Here is a 23,000-nt window from a genome sequence, read left to right on the forward strand (position 1 = left end):
TAATTGTAATTTATGATTTCAGAATCTCAAGGGATGGCCACTGTATTGCAGTCTTCATGGATTGGCTTTGGAGTCAATTTGGAGATTGTGACTAGTGCAAAATGAGCTGTTTCTTCCTTTCTAATGTTCTTAGTACATCAGGAAAGTGACTCAGATCTTCAAATCAATCAAAGGAAGAGTGGAAAATCCTTACTGACTACCCACTAATCCGTTTCCCAATCACTGTAGAACAGACTGCCCTCTTTAGAAATGTATGGCATCTGATCTTTACCATATGGCTTGGTTGGTTTCTGTTTTCTTTCCAACATATTGGAAGTTGGTTCTAATCACACTTATAAGTAGAGTGCCAACTGCACCTCAGTGCTTCCCATAACAGGATTTTATAATAAACAAGTGAAAGCATTCCATTTTTTAGTTTGTTTCTGGTTCCGTTGCTGATTGTAGATGTTCCAGTTTGGTTCTGGTTCAGATTTAGTAACCAGTTTAACTAGTGTTCAAAATTTGCCAGGCGCATTTTGTGACTGGCATGGGTCCAATTGTGACAACATGGAGATCTCTGGATGTCATGTTGGCGACTGACATCTCAATCTGGCTGACGCCTCCAGCTTTCTTAAGTAGTTAAGCAGAATAGCTTATTTATTGCATTTATATCACGCCAAGGAGCACATGATTCATCCCCTCCTCAGTTAATCCCTACAACAACCCTGTGAGGCAGGTTAAGAGGCTGTGACTGGCTCAAGGTCACCCAGTGAGCTTCATGACACTGGGTATTTCAACCCTGATCTTCCAGGTCCTGGTCCAACATTTTAACCACTACACCACACTGGCTTCTTAGAGTACAGTCGTACCTTGGTTGTTGAACGCCTTGGTACTTGGACGTTTTGGCTTCCGAATGCCGCAAACCCGGAAGTGAGTGTTCTGGTTTGCGAACGTTCTTTGGAACAGATCCCGACCGTCCGATGGGGCTTCAAGCTGCGCTTTGGTTTCCGAACGTTTTGGAAGTCGAATGGACTTCCGAAATGGATTCCGTTTGACTTCCGAGGTATGACTGTACTCTAGTGTAAATAAATATGGGGAAAGCAAAATGCCACTTAGAGAAAATGATCTGAAATATTTTCCTTGAAGCTTGAATTTTTTTGTTCTGGATAGTTTTATTAGATGTTTTAATGTGTACACTGCTTTGAGTTTTTTTCCTTTAAAATATAAAGCTGTATAGAGATGATGGTGATATAAATTTCAGTGCAAAAAAAAATGGCACCTAGACATTGTTGTGGCAACTGTAACCATTTAAGGTGCCATTTGGTGATTAGCTTTATATACCTGAGTTTCTATTCTAACACATTTTAAGTAGATCAGTTCAGGATCATGTCAGAAAACAAGTGTTCATATTATGATGCTGATTATAATAGGTAATTGATTTTTATGACAGTTTACTCTGAACTTAATACCAGATGGTTAAACATGCTAAGCAGAGAAGCTTACAACATAGCAGGAAAGTGAAATGTAGAACATCTGATTGTGAGAAATATACTGATGGAAAATATATGTTTACATTTTAAAATAACCCACCCATTCTCCAACTCTCAAATACTGTCCACCTTTATTCTGTCAGCTTCCTTCTCTGTAGTTTACAAGAGCTGCCTACTACCAATCAGTTGATGTTGTATAAACATCATTGTGAGAAATGTTGCATTTCATATAATTTCTGAACAAGAGATGTTTGTAACTCAAAAAACTGGCTTATGTGACTGCACCACACACAGTCTGTTTAACTCAACTTCTCAATTTTTTCATGCTCAACAGTGTGCCGATCTAATAAAAGTCCTTGGATCTGCCTGACTTGTTCAAGTGTTCACTGTGGAAGGTGGGTATATATACATTTGACCCCTTCTGAAAGCATATTTACGTAAAACACGTTTTAGAATGAGAAGACTTAGAGTGTTTCTCTTCAATTAAAATGACAGGTAATCTGGGAAGTATTTAAAAAAATGTCTCTTATCTGAGAGTTTCTGATGTTTTTATTGGACTGAAACCATAAAAGGCCGTTAAAATGTACAAAGGTGAATGTATGCTTATTCTGTTGAAGACTTCCAAACCCTACTGGGTATCTACACTTAAAATCTGCCAAGTAATTTAACAATCAACAGCCAAACTTTGTTGATTCATACAGTATGCAGTTGTTCATACAGTATGCTTGTTTGAGATGCATTACTGTATCTTGGAAAAGGAGGCTCTTGATAACTTGCTCTCTTTCCCCTCTTCCTTTCAGATATGTGAATGGGCATGCAAAGAAACATTATGAAGAGGCTCAAGTTTCATTAGCTAATCACAAGAAAACAGAAAAGCAAGAGAAGATTCAACACACAGTGTGCATGGATTGCAGTAGTTACAGTACATACTGGTAAGGTTTTTTAAGGCATATCATCAGTTAGTAGTTGTAGCTTATATTTAATGCTTTATGCCTGTTGAGAGTGCTTCACATTATCTTGGCAATACCTTCAGCAGTCCTATGAGATAGGCCAGAATTATCCCCATATAGTAGATGGTAGGTGTACACTGAGATGGTGGTTTATCTCAGGGCCTCTAGTGGTAAGAACTGAACTTAGGACTTCCTAGCTTACAACTGATTTTCTTAACCACTACACTACGCTATACAAGTTGAACAGTTTCCTTGTTTTTTATTTCTATGTTCATCCCACCTTATCTTGGGGTTTTGGGGTAAATAATGAAAGCAGCAATCTTCACATGTATGGAATAACATTTTGCCCAGTTCATTTCAGTTTTCTCACCCTTTTGCAGAAGATTACAAGATTATTTTTTTAAGCCTGATCCCCAAAGGACAACTGAAAGAAGGATTTTTTTTACAAACCTCTAGAGTTAATTTAAGACATAATTCAAGGAGAGACACCACCTCAGTTCAAATCAGTGTTGGAATCAAGGTTTGCAATTTTGTCTTGAAGGACAAAACCCAGAAATCTGAGGCGAGAGAGTGTGCTCACTTGTAAATCAGCATTATGAATGTGTGAGCAGAGCCAGTGTCATGTTCCAATCTCAATCAAGTCTCTGTCAAGTTTGGTTTGAGATCTATCTCTTACATGAGCGCATGTATGCTTACACACATAGCTGTCCTGAATCTTCACATGTCCAAATTTTATGGCAGTGTGATTGCTGTCCACACTGCCCCCTTTTGTTTTTGGTGAAAGCCTGATTTGCATAGGATTGGTGTGGTTCCTGTGCTTCTTGGGCTGTTTCCACTCTTTGGGTAATGCGTATATCTTCCTTACATGGCGGGGGCAGATTGTGTAGTTATGGGTCATGCTGATAGCAGTCAGCCTTTTGTGGGTACGGCAGTGGTGCCAACATGCTATATATAGCAGCATTCTTGGGCATTTTCCTCTCATGTTGTCTGTGAGATGTTATAAGCCTGGCTTGTGAGTTAAAAGCAGCTGTCCTCTTCCCATCCCACTCGCCACCCTTGAGGCTACCTATGCCCCACTTATTAAGCTAAACATACTCAGTTAACTCAGTCTGTCTTCATTCATATGGCTTGCTTTGTAAACTCCAGGAAGTATTATACTGGATTAAAATATCATATCTGTTTAACTATAGCCATTAGAAGCCAACCAAAACAGAAAGGATACCATGCCTTGAAACGATGTTTGGGCTCAGAATTTGAGGAAATATACAATGAAAGAAGTTCACAGCTGTACAGCAGCCATAGAGAGTTGCAGTTCGTTCATTTTCAGCTTTGTAATATTGTTATTTTAAAAGTGTGCCTAGACATTCCATTGTTGCGCCCATAACCTAGGTTTAAGGTGCTGTTTAGCTCCCAGCTTTCATATCTCAGTTTCTAACACTGCACACAGCCCAGTGTAGGATTAAACCCTATCCCCTCTCTCATCCACTGACATTATCAGTGATGTCCTCTGATAGGCAGGGATGTGTGGTTTGAGCAAAATGCCATTGAGGATCAAATTGGATCCACACTTGGAACACTCACTTTTAGTTAAGAGGAAATACATACTTTGAACTTGTATTGATCTTCCTAATAACCAACTCTGGTAGTGAGTGTTGAAAGTATTGGCATGCTTGAGGGAGCTTCCCCCCCCCAAAAAAACCAAACCTAAGGGGAAACCCCAACAACAATCCCTACCGGTAAATAGTCTAGACATATGGCAAACAGGAATGGGGAATAGAAGAGTGCCTTGCTTGATCTCCATGCAGCTTATTGTATCCTGGAAGTGGGCATAGCTGGCTGATAGGAACTGTGAATAGGAAAACTGCTTCTGCTATGCAGGTGAGGATACATCTCCCCCCTCCCCTGTAGGACCCACTTGCTTGTTTCCTTTTTCAATGCAGCCTGCTTAGATCATAAAGGCAAGACAATTTCTGTACCTCTTCAACTGAAAGGAGGTGGTGAATACAGTTTGCCTTTTAGTTCTCTTAGCACCTAACTTTTTGCTGTTCAGTAAAAGAAGCCCATATTTGCTCAACATAAGTCTCATGTTGGTATGGCTGTGCTAAAGTCTGTCCATTTACTGATTAATGTGTTCTTACTGCAGTTATCGCTGTGATGACTTCGTAGTCAATGATACCAAGTTTGGACTGGTACAGAAAGTCCGAGAGCACCTCCAAAATTTGGAAAAGTAAGCTATATACTTATATGTGTCTTTCCTTTTTTGTACAGTGGTACCTTGGGTTAAGAACTTAATTCGTCCTGGAGATCCATTCTTAACCTGAAACTGTTCTTAACCTGAGGTACTACTTTAGCTAATGGGGCCTCCCGCTGCCGCCGCCCTGCCACCGCACGATTTCTGTTCTCATTCTGAGGCAAAGTTCTTAACCCAAGGTACTATTTCTGGGTTTGTGGAGTCTGTAACCTGAAGCGTCTGTAACCCGAGGTACCACTGTAGTTTGTCATTTGTATGTGAAAGGACAGCATGGGTGCATGCTGAAAATTAGTGTCATCCACTAATTGACATGGAACAAAATCCACTGGGAAATTCTGTGTAGGCTTCACTGTAATAAATAGGAGCTGTGCAAGAGCACACTGTGGTTTTGTATAGTTGTTATTTATTTCTGTGAGACTTGCCATAGCAGAACTTCCTGGTGTAATGTATTCATATGTGGGTTGGCCTTCCCCTGTGCTGCATTAGTGGTGCCAAACACCTGTCACCACAGTGGGCTTAAACTGCAAAAGCCTGCTGCTGACTTGGAGTCCAATGATGGAAGTCTCTTGAGGTTCCAGATGTTGCATACTTTCAGTTGACTAACTTTGGCAAGCTTAAGTTTCATGTTTAGAACAATGCTTGTATGAGCAGAGATGGACTCTTGTGGGGATACTCTGCCAAGTAGCCTTTGATCAAGAAAGTGGAGTTCGTTATTTTAGATCAGAAATTTTAGTTCTAATTAGGGCATGCTCAAGGGTGCCTGCTGTAGCATAACCTAGTCAGATTAATTTGGGTATTTTATGATTGCATGCTAATGAAAATAGAACAGATTTGAGAGTGTGCTCTGAAATTATTTTAAGATGACTATTTTGTATTATAACTTCTATAACTAATGATCAGTCTCACTGTTGTATGTAAAGGAATCATTGCAAATGTGACTATGCAGTTGTCAAGACATTGTGGCCAAGATTATCTTTGGTGTGTTCTATTTAGATTTCTTAGCATGTCTTAACCAATTTATTCATTTACTACAGTTCAGCTTTTGCAGCAGACCGACAGAGGAAAAGAAAACTTCTGGAAGACTCCTCCCTAAACAGCAAATTGTTGAAAATAAATGTAGGTACAGCATAATTTTGAAGCAGTTTTCATTAATCAGTGGAGCTCATTTAGTAAATGTCTTGGGCTGTTAGCATACCTTTCTAATGAACCTGCTGGTTCTTGAGTGACACTCCAGTGTTGGTGGTGCACACACTTTTAATTGTGTATTGAAATAGGCTCATTACCTTATCTAGTTTTTAATACCAAAGCCTCCAAAGAGGTTACTATTCTGACCGCCCAAAATATTTTTAATTTGAAGCAAGTGTTATTCTTCAGGGTACCTGATCTTGAGCTACCATTCTGTTCTGGGCATGTGGAGACAAGGATGACAATCTTTTTTCTATCAAGGGTCATTGACTCACCAGGTGGCCAGTCGATTAACAGAGGTCCCAGTTGATTTTTTTCCTTTTGAATGAACGATCTGTGGGGATCTTTTTGAAAGTCCCTCTCTTGCCCAACTCCAAGATTTCTTAATGCTGCAGGCTAGAGCAGAACTGTGGCAGTCTTTATTTCTTTGCTGGTCCTCACACTTGCCTAAAAAGGGCAAATGAAATCCTTCATGCACTGCCTCCTTCTTGCTAGTCAGAGAGAAAAGAGGGAACAGCTTTCCTGTCCCAGCTGCTTGCAAAAGCAGTAGAAACACCAAGTGCATGTGATCCTGCTGATAAGGGGAAGGGAATGCAAGAACCATTACAGTATCTTCTCCCTGCTGCTGTTGCTGTCTTGGCTTCTTTGCTGGGCCTTGAACTTGCCTGTGCAATTGGGCACTGTGCCTCTGCCTGCTCAGGCAGCCTAGGGCAGGCTGTGGTGTCTGATAAAGCCTGAAGAGGCCTTTGGACTGGATGCAACTTGGCTGCAAGTTGCCCAGACATGGGGTGGAGGAAACCTGGGTTCAGCATTCATTCTAAAATTCTGCCCTGTCTAATTTCCTAAAGGAACCCAAGCTAGCTAAGAGATCAAATGACAAAACAAATAACAAATAAAATAATTCCATGCTTTTAGCATAAAGCTCCCCCATGTGATCTTGAACAGCATATCATGTTCTTAAGCTAGCCTAGCCTGCAGAATCGAAAATATTAATAAAGAATAAATACTATTTTGCTTGCACAAGTGGGCCTAATAAGAGAAGTCTTCTTATTATTTTATTATTTTATATTATTTATTATCTTATTTATTATCTGGGTCACTGGTGGTCTCAGGCCAGCCGGAATTAGGTGCGGAAATATGGGTGCTTTGTTCCTCTGGTTGGGCACACAGCTGTTCCAACTTGTGCAATTTGTGACAGCCCTTCCACAAACTGTGTTAAAGCTTTATGGGTTTGGCTCGGATCCATCATTCTGTGTGTTCTAAATTCTGTGTGGCATATTATCATTGGATGAACACTTTATATGTAATACTTTAAAAAACTTGATGTAGGCATGTAACCCTCTGTTTCAAGGAAAGCAGGTGGATGGAAGATGATGGATAGCCTATTGTAAGATGACTTGTTTGCCTTGATGTCTCTGGTTCACAGGGAAGCACCACAGCCCTGTGTGCTACAGGCCTTCGGAATCTGGGTAACACATGTTTCATGAATGCGATTCTTCAGTCACTCAGGTACCCATTGCTTTATTTTTAAAAATCCCACTCCTGTAATTGGCTTCTAGGCTAAGTGTTATTGTGCACCCTGTGATGTATTAAGAGAGTAGGACATTTCACTGAGGCTAAAATATGTGCATCTGAAGGGTCTCTCTACACCCATAAGAGCAAGTTTTGCAGCTCCATTTGTGTCAGTTTACATTCCCACCAGTGGCATATCTAAAATGACAAAACCCTTGATATATTTTGCAAATAAAACTCCCTGTGGTGTTTGAAAAGAGGATCCATAAGACAGACCTCTTACTGTGCAGTTTAATTTCAAGTGTGTTAACATGCAGGTATGTGAGAGGCAATTGTAGAATGTTCAAGTTACATCTGTGTGTGTGCTTTATAGCTGCCCTACAGCTATTCATTGCTGGGTTACAAAGAAAATAGTTAAATCCTTCGGGGGGGGGGTTCTGTACCTCTCGGTTCATATTTCTGGTTCACATTTCCTTCTTTCAACAGTAACATTCAGCAGTTCTGTTGCTACTTCAAAGAATTGCCGGCTGTGGAGCTTCGGAATGGGAAGACTGCAGGCCGGAGAACTTACCATACTCGGAGCCAAGGGGATAACAGCATGTAAGTCTATACACAGCATGTATGCCTATATACATACAGTCATACCTCGGTTTAAGTAAGCCTCGGTTTGAGTATTTTCAGTTTATGTACTCCGCGGACCCGTCTAGAACGAATTAATCCACTTTCCATTACTTTCAATGGGAAAGTTCGCTTCAGGTTAAGTACGGACTTCTGGAACCAATTACACTCATACCTCGGGTTAAGTACGCTTCAGGTTAAGTACTCCACGGACCGTCTGGAATGGATTAATCCACTTTCCATTACTTTCAGTGGGAAAGTTCGCTTCAGGTTATGTACAGACTTCTGGAACCAATTGTGTTTGTAAACCGAGGTACCAATGTATATATATATATACAAACAGCACACATAGTGTTTATCTGTATCCTTCCATAAAAGGAGGGATATAGAGTTGGAAGGGACCCCGGGTCATGTAGCCCAAGCACCCAGCACACAAGAATATGTGCTGGTCAAAATGCCAAGGCTGCAGGTTTTGATCCCCATGATCAGCAGCACGCCCTAACTACTAAGCTATTTTCACCTGTAACACAGGAAATGAGACGTTAGGTTATACTATGTGGGTATAAGTAATACCCTGCTTATTGGCGTAATTAATACCATGCTCTAACCACTGAGCTATCCAGCCTGTAATGCTGGGGTGTGTGGTTGTTCCATATGGTTGTTCCATCTGCATCTTGCAAAGGATCATAGAATCGTAGAGTTGGAAGGGACCACAAGGGTCATCTGGTCCAATCCCCTGCAATGCAGGAACCTTTTTGCCCAATGTGGGGCTCGAACCCACAACCCTGAGATTGAGTCTCATACGACGCTGACTGAGCTATCCAGCCACACGTGCTATCACCATACAGGGATCCGCCTCTGCTCCAAGCCCCATGCAGGGAATAAACCATTGAGCTATGCTGGCTAAAGGGAGTGCCTTCTATACCAGTGCATAAACTCATACAAGCCCTATTCATGCTTAAACGCAAACGTTGAACTATGCATGCATCCCTTGTCTTAAAGGCCCCAGCATTTATTAAAAGGCTTATGTGAACTTCACCTATGGACCCAAAATACTAATAAATTCATTCAAACACCACTCGCGCTGAGAGTCGGGCGTTACCAACCATTCGTGTATCCAGTGCCTTAAGAGCCCCCATGAGGTGCTGCTTCAAAACATGGGAGATAAAATGTAAACCCTCAAATTCCAAATCAGAGATCTTCAGGCAGCCGCACCGACGGAGCATTTTGAGAATCAGGTGCAAGTGCTTCCACAACTCAGGCAGACCCACTGCTGACATTACAGAAAGCACTTGTCATAATATGGTGCTGTACTTAGCCCCCAACCATGATCCAGCAGTGTGGCCACATGGACGCAAAATGGCGCTGGGCATGTGCGAGCAGCAAAGCTTGAGAGGGGCAACTCCAGCAATCGGGTCCGTTGCCTGGGCGCTCTTCCAGAAATGTGACCAACTGCGGGCTAAAGCACTGGCGTGGCCCTGTGCACTTCCAACCCTTCCAAGGGTTAAATGACTCCGGTGTTCTGACGCACCTGGGAGCTTCAGCTGGCTCCAGTGCTTGGCTTGGATGAGCTGTGCCTTGCCGCTAGTGCTCCGCTGCACTTGGGGGACTCCTCTGACTTCAATGCTTGTACCCAATTGTCCCCCAACGCTCCTCTCGCTGTGCCTTCTTATGTCTTCTTCTGATGACGTTCTGGGGCCAACTGCGCTGCTGGCATCAGTTCCGCCCCCCTTTTCTACTATTGGACTGCTCAGATGCAGTCCTCTCCTCCCCCCCCCAAGCCGCTGCAGATAGGGAAAATTTGAATTTGGGTTTGGCGGAAACCCGTGGTGACCAAGGGGTGGAGCGGTGTGCCTTTGGGAGGATGGCGGGGCCGTGCGCCAGACCTCCAGATCCAGTGAGCAGTCGTTATCCTCATCAGTTATTTACACTCTTGGTTGTTAATATTTTCTGGTGTATAGAATACAGTTCATAGTGTTGCTGCCCTGTGAAATTGGCACTGTTAATTCTGCTACCTGCATATATAGGGCGGGGAACCCTTTGTGACCAAGTGTATGACTTCACTCAAGAGCCAAAAACTTGTATCAGCATCTAATTTGAATTTGGGACACATGACAAGCCATTTATGTGGAGTTTCAAAAAAGAACATAGAGATCTTCTAGATGGTGGACTTCTCAGTATGGGCTTGGGTGGCTAGGTAAATATAGTAAAATAAACAAAATGCATAACATATGGAGCAAGGGGGAGAAACAGAGGTGCCAACTTGTGAGGGAGATGGGGGGCCCAAGGTCGTGTGTGGGATTGATTCATGATGTTGGAGGAGGTAGGAATGTGGCGGCAGCACGGCTTCAATGGCTGCTGACTCCTCTTTCTGCTGCCACCACTGTCTGGGAGCTGCTTCTCACCTCCTTTCCCTCTGTGGCAGGAGGAAGAGAAGGAGCTGCCCACTGAAGGCACGCTATGCTTGGCCTTGATTTTTCAGAACATTGGGGGGCACTCAAAATATTGGGGGGTCCAAAAGGATTGGGTCCCCCAGGAGTTGGCACCCTTGGAGAGGAAGATGGCTCTCTGTGTATCCTTCGCACTGGGAATTCAACCCAAACCAGTGTGTAGCCTAGCAAAAAGAGAACCCTTCTCATGCAGATTAATCTAGCCGTGGTGGAAGGATTTAAGGGCAAATTTATTACAAGAGGAACAGTACGCTTCTTCTATCTGGGATGGTCATCCTCTTCCACTGGGTGTGCAGTTTCGGGAGGGACGCACATGGAGTGGTGAGGGACACCCGCCTAGCCAGCCAGAACAACCGAGTCAACCTTGGAGATCAGTGGGGTGACAGATGTCACAGCCAGATCGCCCTCACATCTGATATAAATGGACCATTGAGCACCATGAACTAGAACAAACCTGTGTTCTCAAATATATTGGAGTCTTTTTCAGTGAAACGACTTGGAGGTGGCACACCAAGGTGATGAAAATCAGAGTGCAAAGAGTGACCAGGGCTCTGAAGAGGTTTTACTTCATGAAGGGCAGGAAACAGTATGATCCCACGCTGAAAGTATTTGGCAGTAAAGTGATCCCTCAAATGCTTTATGGAGTCAAAATCTGGGGTGAGGATGAGAGTGCTATTAAGGGGTTAGAAACGGTGCAGAACCAATTTCTCAAGAGATTATTTTCCCTACTCAAGGGAACAGCAGTTGCACTCTTACGTACAGAAGCTGGATGGACAACGTTCAGTGCAAGAGCGGACTGTACCAGATTTAATTGCCTGCAAAGACTCCTCCATGCCATGCGAGCACTTGGCAGCCTTGAACTATGTGGAATTGGAGAACAGCCAATGGTGGAAATCTTAACATCCAATGTAATTTGAATTCTTATTATTTCCATGAGCTAGAGGAGATTATATCCGCAGACAAATGGGATTGGTGTCATTGAACAGAATCACTACGCAATCTGCAAGTGATCAAATCCTCTAAATGTTCTCCCTGGTTACCCCTTCTAAAAACAGTCTCTTTTAGAGCCAGTTACCTGTTGAATCTCCGGCCAGCCTCACTAAGAATCACTTTTATCAAGCTGCATTTTCAAGCTATGCCCTTCTCCGTCTTGGATGGACAGTACAACATTGGTATACTGTACAAAGACAGACTCTATATGTGAGCAACTGCAGGTGGACAACATCTTGCACTATTTACTATATTGCTCACTATACACTGGACCTAGGAGGCAATCTCTCAGCCTCCCACCCGTACAAGAAAGCTGTCTCTTCCTTCTATGGCTTCTTAGCGATGCAAACACTTCAGTGACTAGCAAAGTTGCCCTTTTTGCTCTGGCGGCCAAAAAGAGCAGAAAGAAGACCCTGGACAACATAGCATTGAAGTGTAAGGGAGACACAGAGATCTAAACAGAGACTATTATTTGTGGTGAAGCATCCCCTTATTTGTGTATTTATTTTTGATTCAGATTTGTTATGGCCAATGGCTAGAACAATAAAGTTATTTGGATTGGATTACAAGAAGAAGTTCATGTAAGCCACAGTTATCATGAATGGTCTTAGAGTCTAATAATCTCTCTGGGGTTAGGAATGTCTTTTCCCACAGTGCAAGGAAATGTGAGCTGCTGCCTTCACCACTGAGGAGCAGAAAGTGGTGTCTATGGATGTGGTCTCTCTCTTGCAAACCTGATTGAACATTCCCCGTTCTACCCAGTAACCTGAGATGGTCAGGAAAGCCCTACATTCAACTAAACATGATACAGCCTAGTTTGTTAGCTAACTTTCTCTCCAGAAGAGATTCAAGCCCTGAACAGCCTCAATCAAATCACATTCGTAGTCTCATTTTTCCATCTGTGAATTGAGAACAACACTACTTTGTCTGTAGGACATCTGTAGGACATCCTGGACTTGGAAGGCCATGACTTAAAATTCGGCTGGCATGCATGTTTTTGCTTTGGGAAAGTGAAAATTTATAAAAGTTTTATGAACCATATTCTTAGGAAGAATCTGTATAGAGTTTGGGAGAAATATAAAAATCTGCTGGAAAGGAAAACACTTTTATGGCCATCTCCTATCAAGGCTATTAAAATTAAGAGAGTTAATATGGATAGACACAGGTCATGTGTGTGTGACTTAAACGGAAATCAATATAAAATGTAAGGAGCCATGTTACAGATTGATTACAATACCATCAGGTTTTTTTTGACCAATTTAAAACATTTTTATTAAAGATTTATTGGTTTACAAAAGTATGTGCAATGTCTCTTTTTTCAAGTTACATTTTCTATAGATCAGTTTCATTTGTTGAGACATTAGTGTTACATTAGGAAGAAAAGAGGGAAAGGTGGAGGGGGCCATGGTGAATGGGGGTGGGGTCAAGTGGCAATGCTACTATTAAAAACTTTCAATTTTCTTCCACAGTTCATTGGTAGAAGAGTTTCGGAAGACTCTGTGTGCTTTGTGGCAAGGGAGTCAAACAGCGTTCAGCCCTGAATCATTGTTTTATGTTGTTTGGAAAATCATGCCAAACTTTAGGTAAGTCCTATAAGAAAAGGAGGAAAGATGTTAGCAACTCAGTGACTCTCTCCAGAATGATGGCATTTTGTTGTCCCTGAATGCAGTGTTACTTTGCTTCTAACTCTGTAGGAATAATGCCCACTGTGTGCCAGTAGGCTCTTATTCTTCCAGTATACAGAGGAAGCAGTGTTAGTGGTTTTTGAGTGTTTTTGTTGTATTTGAGGTCTAGCAGGGCTATGTTATGTGAAGTTCTTAGTCTGTGCAACATGGCTTAAGTACCTGGCAGAAGCCAAACCTTTGCTTTTGGCAAGGACTGTGCTTAAAAATGTACAGCTCCAGCAGGTCCAAGCAAACATACTGGGCAAAACTTCCTTGATTCTCTCAATATTGAATTAGTTTCTGTCATTGTAGTTATAAATAAGTGCTGCAAAGAGAATAAATCTATGTGCAATAGGCATTTTGCACCCAGGCTGTCAAAAAGAACAGTTCACACAAGTAAATCCAAGTGTCATTCCTCTCCAAGGTCTCCCTGTCCTGGCCCCTGAACCTCTTTCAAAGGAGCACTGAACCCTATTAGGATTAATTGTGCAGAAGGTAAGTTGCTCCATATTTTCAGGTAGTAAAGATGTTCTGTTGATGTATAAATGTGTCTAGCAGTGCTGAAAAGATGCTCTGAATGCACACCCAGAGCCTGTGAAGTGAGAAACCCAGGCCATTCCTTTCCTTCTTCCAGTAACTCTGTGTCTATCCCTGGCTGATGAGAATCAAGGAAGTTTAGCACCAGTAGTTTCAGGCAATGGGCAAAAGTCATAATCGTGCTTCCTACAATACCTTTGGCCAGTTATCCTCCTCAACAGTTGTTTGAAGTCAAAGCAAGAGCTCCGCTTCCTAAGTTGGCTCCAGCAGATTTTCAGCACTGTGGGTTTGTTTGCTTTTAACAGAAAGGGATGTTAATGACAATAAATATATTATGGCACTGGAGTGCATTTCATCAGATGGAGGAAATGTTATCCTTGGTTGGTATTGCAGGTATATGTATACCCCTGGGAATCAGAGAGTGAAAAAAGTAGACAGTGAGATCAGAGGGGAAAAGAATTGGAAAAAAATACATACGTGGACAATTACATAAAGTTTAAATGTGTGAAAAATAACCAATATTCATAAAGCATTTGGGCATTGCTAAGCTAATATAATATGGGGGGACACCCTGTCACAGTCTGCCTTTTTTGCATCTTGTTTCCCTCTGGTCTCTTGTTTGTTTCTTCTTTGTATTTATTTCTTCTTTGCACTCATTGCCAACTGAGACTATTACTTCATGCATCTGAGGAGCTGGACTCTCACATCAGTTACGTCTTTAAGGTGTCATGAGGCTTCATTTTTGCTCTGATAGGCTAACATAGCTACTACCCCTTTCTAAAAGAGCGTTGCTGTTGCTCCAGCTCTGTGCTGATTTATGCATGTGTCTGCACTGAAGAGTCTTGTTCCTGAAGCAATCTCAGACAAGGGCTGTGCTTGTAGTGATGGATCTACAATTCTGTCTCTTCCTCCCACCCCCAACAGTATTCTTAACATGTGCAAGTCATTCAACCCGCCTTGAGTTAGGCTGAGAGAAAGGCTGCTTGTTTCTTGGAGACTTTACAAATAGTTCCCTGTTGCGAAAATATGAACAATATGGACCAAACCTTTTCAGGTGGCTTTGTTTGGCATACTCTGCTCTGCTGGTACTCATTTGAGAAACTGTATGCTTGGAAGGCTTTTCATGAGCAGTTTTCAGTTTGTTTCCCATTTTTCAAACTCTGGGTTGGATCCAGCTCAGCCCCAGGTTTCACGGTCCTCTAGCCTCGCTTCCCAGTCTGAAAAAAAGAACTCAGAGGAAAACAATGAAATCCTTAGTAAGATTGTCTTGATTAGGAGTGTTAATGATTCCAGATAATTTTGTGTACTTAATAGCACATACAGTGGTGCCTCACAAGATGAATTTAATTCGTTCCAGGACTCAATTCGTCCTACGCAAAATTCGTCTTGCGAGTCGCGGTTTCCCATAGGAATACATTGAAACTTAATCAATGCGTTTCTATGGGCTCCGGGGGACTGGCAGCGGCATGGGACGGGGCTTCGGACAAGGTCTCCAAAGCCCCGTCCGATGCCGGCTGTGTGCGGCGAGGCGGCGGGGAGAAGTGCTTCTCCCCACCGCCACCTCCCGCCTGTCTCCCCCGGCATCGGACGGGGCTTTGGAGACCATTCAGTTGATTATTTTTTGTTTTGTTTTCCTGTATCTCAGTCGGGCAACCCACAGGCCCCATAGCACATCCACTGAACCACTCTACTCATTTCTTTTTCTGCTCATGCTGGTTATGGGTGCTACAGAGCTGGCTGCCGTGTTTTCTTACAGTAATGTGCATGGACACAGGGGCATAGGAAGGGGGGCAGTCTGCCCTGGGTGCCATCTTTTGGGGGGGGGGGTGACAAAAAGGCACCCTGCATGGGCACACTTGTCAGCATGGGCACTTTAATGAGGAAACATTGCTGCTGGTCCTGGAGAAGCAGGCAGGAAATCCATGAATAGGTGGATTCCTAAAGTGGCAGCTGTTGCGATGGGGTCCTGGTGGTAGCCAGAACTCATTCTCCAACTTCAGCGTGTGCTTGGTTTACTTTTGAAATAAAATATGTTCCCATGTGTTAGAGCTACAGTACAATATAAGTTCATATTGCAGAACATTGGCAATGCCTGCAGTGTGTTCATTTTAGAGTTGTTTTCACAAGGTTTTAAAAATATATAAATATCCCATCCTCTATCTTGAAAATAAACCATCTAGATAAAGTAAATTGCACTACAAGTACAAAACTCCCACCGCCTTCACAACCTTACCACATTGGCATAGTTCAAAATGTGTTTTGCACTGCTGGACTTTCTTCCAGCTTCAAATGAGTTTTGCATTTGAGCTGTTGTAGGGAAGCTTGTTAGCCTTTTGTTTGGTTGTAAAACTACAGGGCCATAAATCTGTCTATTACGGTGGCAAGAATGATCACTGAGCCTTTTTTATTATAAAGTGATACATCCAATGTAATTGAAATTGCCTGGTTTGTAAGCCCATGCCATGTAATGTGAATTATGCACCAATGTAAGTAAGCAGCCTGTATATTCATTGATGTGTTTGTGTTAAGGGGCTACCAGCAGCAAGATGCCCATGAATTCATGCGTTACCTTTTGGACCATCTGCACTTGGAACTCCAAGGAGGCTTCAATGGTGTTTCCCGCTCAGTCATCTTGCAAGAGAATTCGGGTCTTTCTGGTGGCAGTAGATGCTGCATGTAAGAAGAGAGGTTTTTAATCTGGTTTCCTCAAACCATAATACTGTATCTGACTTGTAGGGCAGAAAATGCAGATTATGTAGTTTATAGACAACAAAGATTGGGAATGGCCTTTGGCAGACGTTTGTCAGAAAAATGCTCACACAGGTTGGGAGCCTGCATGCCAACAGCTGGCTTTGGCTTGCAGTCTCTGATCATGCTCAAGGCCAATCAAATGTCTATGGGAAAGCCTTTTGAAAGTATAGGACATGGGTGCAGTAGCCATCTCCAGCCCTCTCCTGATCCTAGAGGTAGAATAGTTCCCATTGGTAGCCTCATGTCCTTCTACAAATTTATTTAATCATCCTTTAAAGCCATCCAAGTTGGCAGCCATCACCACATCTTGCTGGAATTAATTCCATAGCGTAACTATGCACTCTTGTGTGTGAAGAACTTTTCTTTGTCCTGAATCTTCCAGCATTCAACTTCATCGGGTCATCCTGGGTTCTGCTATTATCAGAGAGGGAGAAAAATGGTTTTGTACAGTATCCTCCTCCTCAACCACAAATGGTGCTGCTTCATTTATTTATCTGGGGATACTTTTTGCCACTTGCACAGAGCATAACATTTATGTTGTATTTGGAGCAATATTAGTAGCTCCATTTCTTAATGTAAGCACCTCTTCATATCTGTTCTAAGAAACTTAGATGAGCTAAAGGATGTTTAGGCTAGAGGTTCTTGGTGCTAGTTGAATGTGACCAACTGTGCAGAGCTGACCCTTTTCTCCTTGTAATGTTTTCAGAAATGGCACTTCTACTGTTGTCACAGCCATCTTTGGAGGCATTCTACAGAATGAAGTCAACTGCTTGATATGTGGGACTGAATCCAGAAAGTTTGATCCATTCCTAGGTAAACCATGCATCTTGAAAAGTTTTATAAGCAGATGTTATGTTTTTCACGTTAGAAACTAATTTTGAAATTGCCTGTGTTTTCTTTAGACCTTTCGCTAGATATTCCAAGTCAGTTCCGAAATAAACGTAAGAACCAAGAAAATGGACCAATGTGTACATTACCAGGTAGGTTGTTTTTTTAAATAAAAAAAACCCAACACCCCTTGCCATTTGCATATATCACTTGCCCTTTTTGTCTCTTTCCATCAGTATTTTTATTTTGATCATTAGAATGCTGAGTCAAAAAGCAGAGGAAGTGACTTTAATCATGTCAATTCAATTGTTCTAGATTGTCTTCGCAGTTTTACAGACCTGGAAGAACTTGATGAAACAGAGCTCTATATGTGCCACAAATGTAAAAAGAAGCAGAAGTCCACCAAGAAATTCTGGATCCAGAAACTACCAAAGGTGAGATCTAGGAGTTGAAAGTTGTAAAAGATTATGCAAATCTCAGCCTTCTGCAAACTGGTGCCTCCCATATAATTTAGACTACAGCTCCCTATTTGCCTCAGCCAGCACAGCTGGTTTAGAGATGAGCAGAAGCAACTTACCCGATAATAAGCAACACTCAAGATAGAACAGACTCAGACAAGAGGAATTATTTAAAAATTAGGATTCAAGGGACTGGAGTTTTAAAGGAAGGATCTTAGTGAGAGAGTGATTTTGATTGGCATAACGAGATATTCATATCACAAGAACATAAAAAACAGCCACCACTCCACCACTCTTCCAGTGTTACTGCTGCTAAGGAATCATCCTTCCTATATGGTTGAAAACATTCCTTCTAAAGTCATTCTTTGTTTGGAAGTTAGAGCTGTCAGTCACAAAATGAACTTCTCTTTCCTGCCTGACCTTTTCTATTATGGAGAGCTTGTAGAGAACAGTTTAAACTTGTTGCCTGTTCCTTGGAAGCTTTGGAAGAAGCCTGATTTGCTTCAGAGAAGGTCCAGATCTTTGCAAAACAAGCCAGTTTGAAAGTGCACTTTGACCAAACCTGAAGTGGGATGCTGCTTCAGTGTTCATTCTGCGGTAAAAGAGCTTGTATCTCAGAGCCACAGTACTTTGTTGTTTTTGCTACTGCATTTGGGAGGAGGGGAAATGTTTTATTTCTGGAATTTTATCTTTAAGCAAACTCAGAAGTTTCTGCTAGGATCATGTGGATATAAATGTAACAGCTACTTCACCATGATATCGTCTTGACATGCAGAGGAGGTGGCAGATCTGTTGTTTTTAAAGTACTCCTCCATTAAGGAATTTGTGACATGGCCTTTGGCTTATGTGCCATTTTTAATTCCACAGGTGCTGTGCTTACATCTAAAACGCTTTCACTGGACAGCTTATCTGAGGAACAAAGTGGACACGTATGTTGAGTTTCCCCTGAGAGGCCTAGACATGAAATGTTACTTGCTAGAGGTACAGTGACTTGTTATGGGGAGCTGCTAGTCAGGGGCCCTAGAATACAGCTGGGGAATTCTCAATTCCTCTTCTTTCTTGTCTCTCTTCCTTGTCCCCCTTCCAATTGCAGCCTGAAAACAGTGGTCCAGAAAGCTGTCTGTATGACCTTGCAGCTGTGGTGGTGCACCATGGTTCAGGGTGAGTATGATGGGACCCTGAAGGCTCTTTTGCCTTTCTGAGTTGATGATTGAAAGGCCTCTCTGCTGTAAAACCTGCATCACTCCACTGGGAACCAGGAATTAATTGAAAAAGAATGTATGGCAGAATAACCTGGTTAGCTTTGCTTATCTTGTTAATTCCCTTTTTAAATTTGACAAATCAATAAAGAGATGCAACGCTTTGCCTGAAAATATTCTCTGTGGTCCTGATTGAAATTTTAGACTTCACAATCTTATTTGAGTTACTTAAATTAAATGCTGTGTTTGGAAATACATTTAAATCCTACACGAGAGGTAGCTGGTCACATTTGATTTTTTTTTAAAGTGCAGTCATCTGGCTGAGAAGCAGCTTGTTGTCAGAGGAGCTGTTATTTTTTCAAAAGGAGAGCGCTCATATCTAGAGGACAAATGCCTCTTGATCTAGATTGGAGTCAAAATAACACACAAAAAGATAATTCAGAATTAGAACTATATAAATGTGGATTGGGATCTTGTTTCTTTCCCTAGACCCTCAATGGATGACAACCCAGCTGGCTTCACATGATATAGTCTGACTGTAACTGACCAGGCTACACTCCCAAAAATGATGTAGGCTGATTAGTGGCTGGTCTGTTAGATGGGCCTGAGATGTGGGTTCCACTGTTCCGCTTGCTATGTGGCCCTGGGCAAGTCCCATGACCCCAAAAGGGCTCCTGCTTGTAGCAACGGAAAAAGAAAACGCTGCAGTGCTGAATAGCTTCTGGCAAAAACAGGGCCTGAGGTGCTTCCTGAATAAGCCAACAGCATCAACTAAATAAGTCATATTCATGTTGCTCTATGACATGGGGGGGGGATAGCCACTCTTGCTTCATGCACCAGGCATTGTGGGGACCCTAGCTGGTTGATTATGGGTTAAACTGCTGGCAAATTTAAGGAGACGGGTCATTTTCCGCCTTGGCTAACGAAGTGCTGGGAATAGAAGTAGAGAAGTATTCCAGTCCAAAAGTAAGGCAGTGAAGACCAAACTAATGGAGAACATGCCCAATGGATGCTGCCTCGTCCTTTGAGCAGGCAGGTCTGAAGGCGTGCAGACTTTTCCCGACAGATGCTTCAGACTTGCATAAGCCCAGCCTTGAGAGTGAGCAGGAGGAGAGAACCTCCTCCACCAACAGGCTGCGTTTATCTTTGCATGGCTATGTGCCTAAGGCTCCTGAACATTAGAAGGCATTCTGGAAATGTTTCGTATCAGTGTTTGTGTTGGGTGTATCCAATGAAGGAAAAGGCAGTTGAGGCTTGGCAAGTATTTTTAAGGTGAGGGAAATAGCTACAACCAGGATCCTTCCCCATGACCTGTTAGCCTAATTTTTAAAATAGAAAGTAGTGAATTAATTTCCCTCATGCTATGTTTCTTGATGTTCACAGGGTTGGCTCTGGACATTATACAGCCTATGCGACTCATGAAGGCCGATGGTTCCATTTCAATGACAGCACCGTGACGCTGACTGATGAGGAGACGGTGGTGAAAGCCAAGGCTTACATACTCTTCTATGTAGATCGGCAGGCCAAATCAGCATCTGATAAACTTTAATACCTCTTCCTGCCCAGTGCATATCAAGTCCATCAGGCAAAACATTTCCAATCCTCCACAGATACTTGATACAAGACTCTTGATTTCATTGTGCACTTTTCATTTTTTTCCCTTGTGGGTTCTGGTTTTATTTTGTCAGTAGTAGAGTATTTGATTTGTTAACATGGACACAAGCTAACTGTTGTTAAGTCATACCAGGAAAAAAAACACCTCAGAAGATATTGATTTGTTACTTCAACCCAATTTTTATATATAGTTTCAAGAGCTATTTTAGTTGTTTGACTTTGTATATCATTGTATATCAATGTTGGAGTTTGCTTTCTGAAGGCACATTTACATCAAAGAAACTTGAATCCTTCTAATAAGCACATTTGTGTACCTAATTATGAAATAGTCTGGAGGCTTTCAGCTGTTTGGATAGGCTTTTATTCTTAAGATCAAGGACTTGTACCAAACACTTGATGTGTGGACAGTTGTTTGGCTGCCTGTAAAAAGGAAAGGAGTGTATGAATTGTGGCTTCATTCAACAGGCCATGTAATCGCTGCTACTCTTTGTCTATGGAGGCTGCTTTCTTTCAAAATTCTCTGTACTTTAGTAGCTGGCTGCAAATTGTTTATAATAGAAACTTGCTCCATTTTTTTCATTTCTCCTTTAAAGCAAGAGGAAAGATTAGTGTTCTACAGCGATTAAGCTATAAAAAAGCTGAGAAAATTCAGGATTTGCTAGTCTTTCCATTAAGGTTAGAACTGTGTATAATCCATCTCATAATGCTATCATGCATCCTTTTGTCTTGTGATGCCTTGAAGGTAGAATGGAATAGGTAAAATTGCCATTCCTGTATCATGGAAGCAACAGTCTTGGGTGACTGCAAATGTAGAGACTGTAGTCTTCACCAGTATTAATAGTCCCTGTGCAGCATTGCAATCCTGGGTTCCTTGTTGGCATTTCTTTGCTCTGCATCTTGTGGTTTGTTGCTGCAGATTTGGTTTACAGTTGTAAGAAGCCCAGCCCAGCAGGGATTTTGGCTCTCACTGACTAGTTCAAATGAACAGAAGGGTGCTCTCTTGCAACTCTGGCTATTTTGAGGAGAGGCTGGCCCCCTCAGATTGTGCCCATGTGATTTACACATACTTGATTGCTTTTTCACACACCCAATAGGAAATTATAGCACCATTTTGTGGTGCTATTTTCACCCCAGGGTTTCAAATTAGAGAAGAGAATCGGGTCGCTGGAATTTGTAATGAACCTCCGTGATGCCCAAAGGGTCCATGGTAGGGTTATGATCAAGCTCCCTGGGATTATAACCCTGAATTAGCATCTGCTTAAGTGAGGAAGCAGAGCAAAACATCAGGTCACACCATGTGCTACGGCATATTTCCTCAGCACCAGCTCCTACTGGAATTAAGGAGGAAGCTTCAGAAAGTAATGTAAATGTGCCTTTCTTAAAAATCGGCTATGTCTAATAGCTGGGTCTGGTTCTCATTTCTCCCCTTTCTCTTCTACCTTTTGCCTCCCTCTTCCTCTCCTTTTTTGTCATGGTATCTTTCCCCTGTGTGAAGACCTTCTTTCTTTTTGGAATGTGGCAGTTGAAATGCAATGCGCTTGTTCCTGTTTTGAAGCCGGCTGTGTGGTAGCTCAGGCACGTAAGTTTGGACAAAGAGCCTTTTCCTGATTTGGCTCCACCCACCCCTGCAAACACAAATGTCTAATCAGTGAGTTGTGGCAACACAAGTTATTTCTCTTCCTGGTGGAGATTTCCTTATCTGCTGGATTATACTCAGTGAGTCGTGTCAAAGTGACAGATTTGAAGCAGTCAAAGTGTGTACTGCGCCTGAACTAGTATTTTATTTTTACCCTTGTTTGTATAACCTGAGTCTAAGGGGGAGGGTGGGGGAACTTTTTCAGTTCTGCCACCTCAGCTGCCAGGTGTAGCACTGCCAGCCAGTGACAGTTATGGGCAGGAATGTGCAGCTGGTAATATAGATAAGCACCAGAAATGCTCCCTGAAAAAGCACTGGCTTAGTTCATGCTAGTTATCAACACTTCCAGATTAAAGGTTGCTCCCCTGTGTAGTTGTTGGGAACCATGCCCTATCTCACCCCCCCTCCACCCCACCCCACCCGTTTCCTGCAAGATGAAGCCTGTCTGCTTCACAAATGGTCCACCACTGCCACCCCAAAGGTGCTCTGCCTAGGAAGTTCTGTTGATGGACCAGAGTGGATTAGGCAGTTCAAAGAAGATCCAACTACAAAGGTGAGAGGTAGCCAGACTTTCAGGCACTTGTGGTGACTGGTTGGAAATGGCAGTGTGGTGCTCCCCCCCTCCCCTTTCTTTTTCACTCTCTCGCTCTCACTGGAGTGGTGATCTGCATCTTGAATGCCCTTTGGTGCCTGCGTGCATGAGAGGGGCCTTGGGGTTATAGTGCCATAGCTGTGATTGTTTGCCATTAAAATATTGTGTGTAATCCTCGGTGAGGACTGTTGCGCATTTTGGAAGGGGATTGTTGGCCACAATTCAAATTCCTTCATAAAACATATTCCTCTGAAAGATTCGCCATTAAAGTCTTTTCTCTCTGTGCTCATTGTGTG

The 23,000-nt window shown here is 42.4% G+C and overlaps 1 protein-coding gene across 3 annotated transcripts in view; it reads left to right on the forward strand.

Moving 5' to 3' along the window:
- Nucleotides 1-22,989, forward strand: part of USP3 (ubiquitin specific peptidase 3) — a 43,177-nt gene extending 20,188 nt beyond the window's left edge. For 2 of the 3 annotated variants that reach the window (XM_035130900.2, XM_060282616.1), the window contains exons 2-15: nucleotides 1,804-1,864; nucleotides 2,270-2,401; nucleotides 4,563-4,646; nucleotides 5,705-5,786; nucleotides 7,282-7,364; nucleotides 7,854-7,967; nucleotides 12,895-13,008; nucleotides 16,156-16,302; nucleotides 17,084-17,190; nucleotides 17,280-17,357; nucleotides 17,521-17,639; nucleotides 18,531-18,644; nucleotides 18,757-18,824; nucleotides 20,246-22,989. In XM_035130900.2, coding sequence (XP_034986791.1) covers nucleotides 1,804-1,864; nucleotides 2,270-2,401; nucleotides 4,563-4,646; nucleotides 5,705-5,786; nucleotides 7,282-7,364; nucleotides 7,854-7,967; nucleotides 12,895-13,008; nucleotides 16,156-16,302; nucleotides 17,084-17,190; nucleotides 17,280-17,357; nucleotides 17,521-17,639; nucleotides 18,531-18,644; nucleotides 18,757-18,824; nucleotides 20,246-20,411 — 1,469 coding nt within the window. In that variant the 3' untranslated portion in view covers nucleotides 20,412-22,989. The remainder of the gene's footprint in view (nucleotides 1-1,803; nucleotides 1,865-2,269; nucleotides 2,402-4,562; nucleotides 4,647-5,704; nucleotides 5,787-7,281; nucleotides 7,365-7,853; nucleotides 7,968-12,894; nucleotides 13,009-16,155; nucleotides 16,303-17,083; nucleotides 17,191-17,279; nucleotides 17,358-17,520; nucleotides 17,640-18,530; nucleotides 18,645-18,756; nucleotides 18,825-20,245) is intronic. The other variant, XM_035130901.2, reaches the window with a different exon arrangement.
- Nucleotides 22,990-23,000: the final 11 nt, after the last annotated feature.

This window comes from Zootoca vivipara, chromosome 14, assembly GCF_963506605.1.
Source record: "Zootoca vivipara chromosome 14, rZooViv1.1, whole genome shotgun sequence".
Taxonomy (NCBI): domain Eukaryota; kingdom Metazoa; phylum Chordata; class Lepidosauria; order Squamata; family Lacertidae; genus Zootoca; species Zootoca vivipara.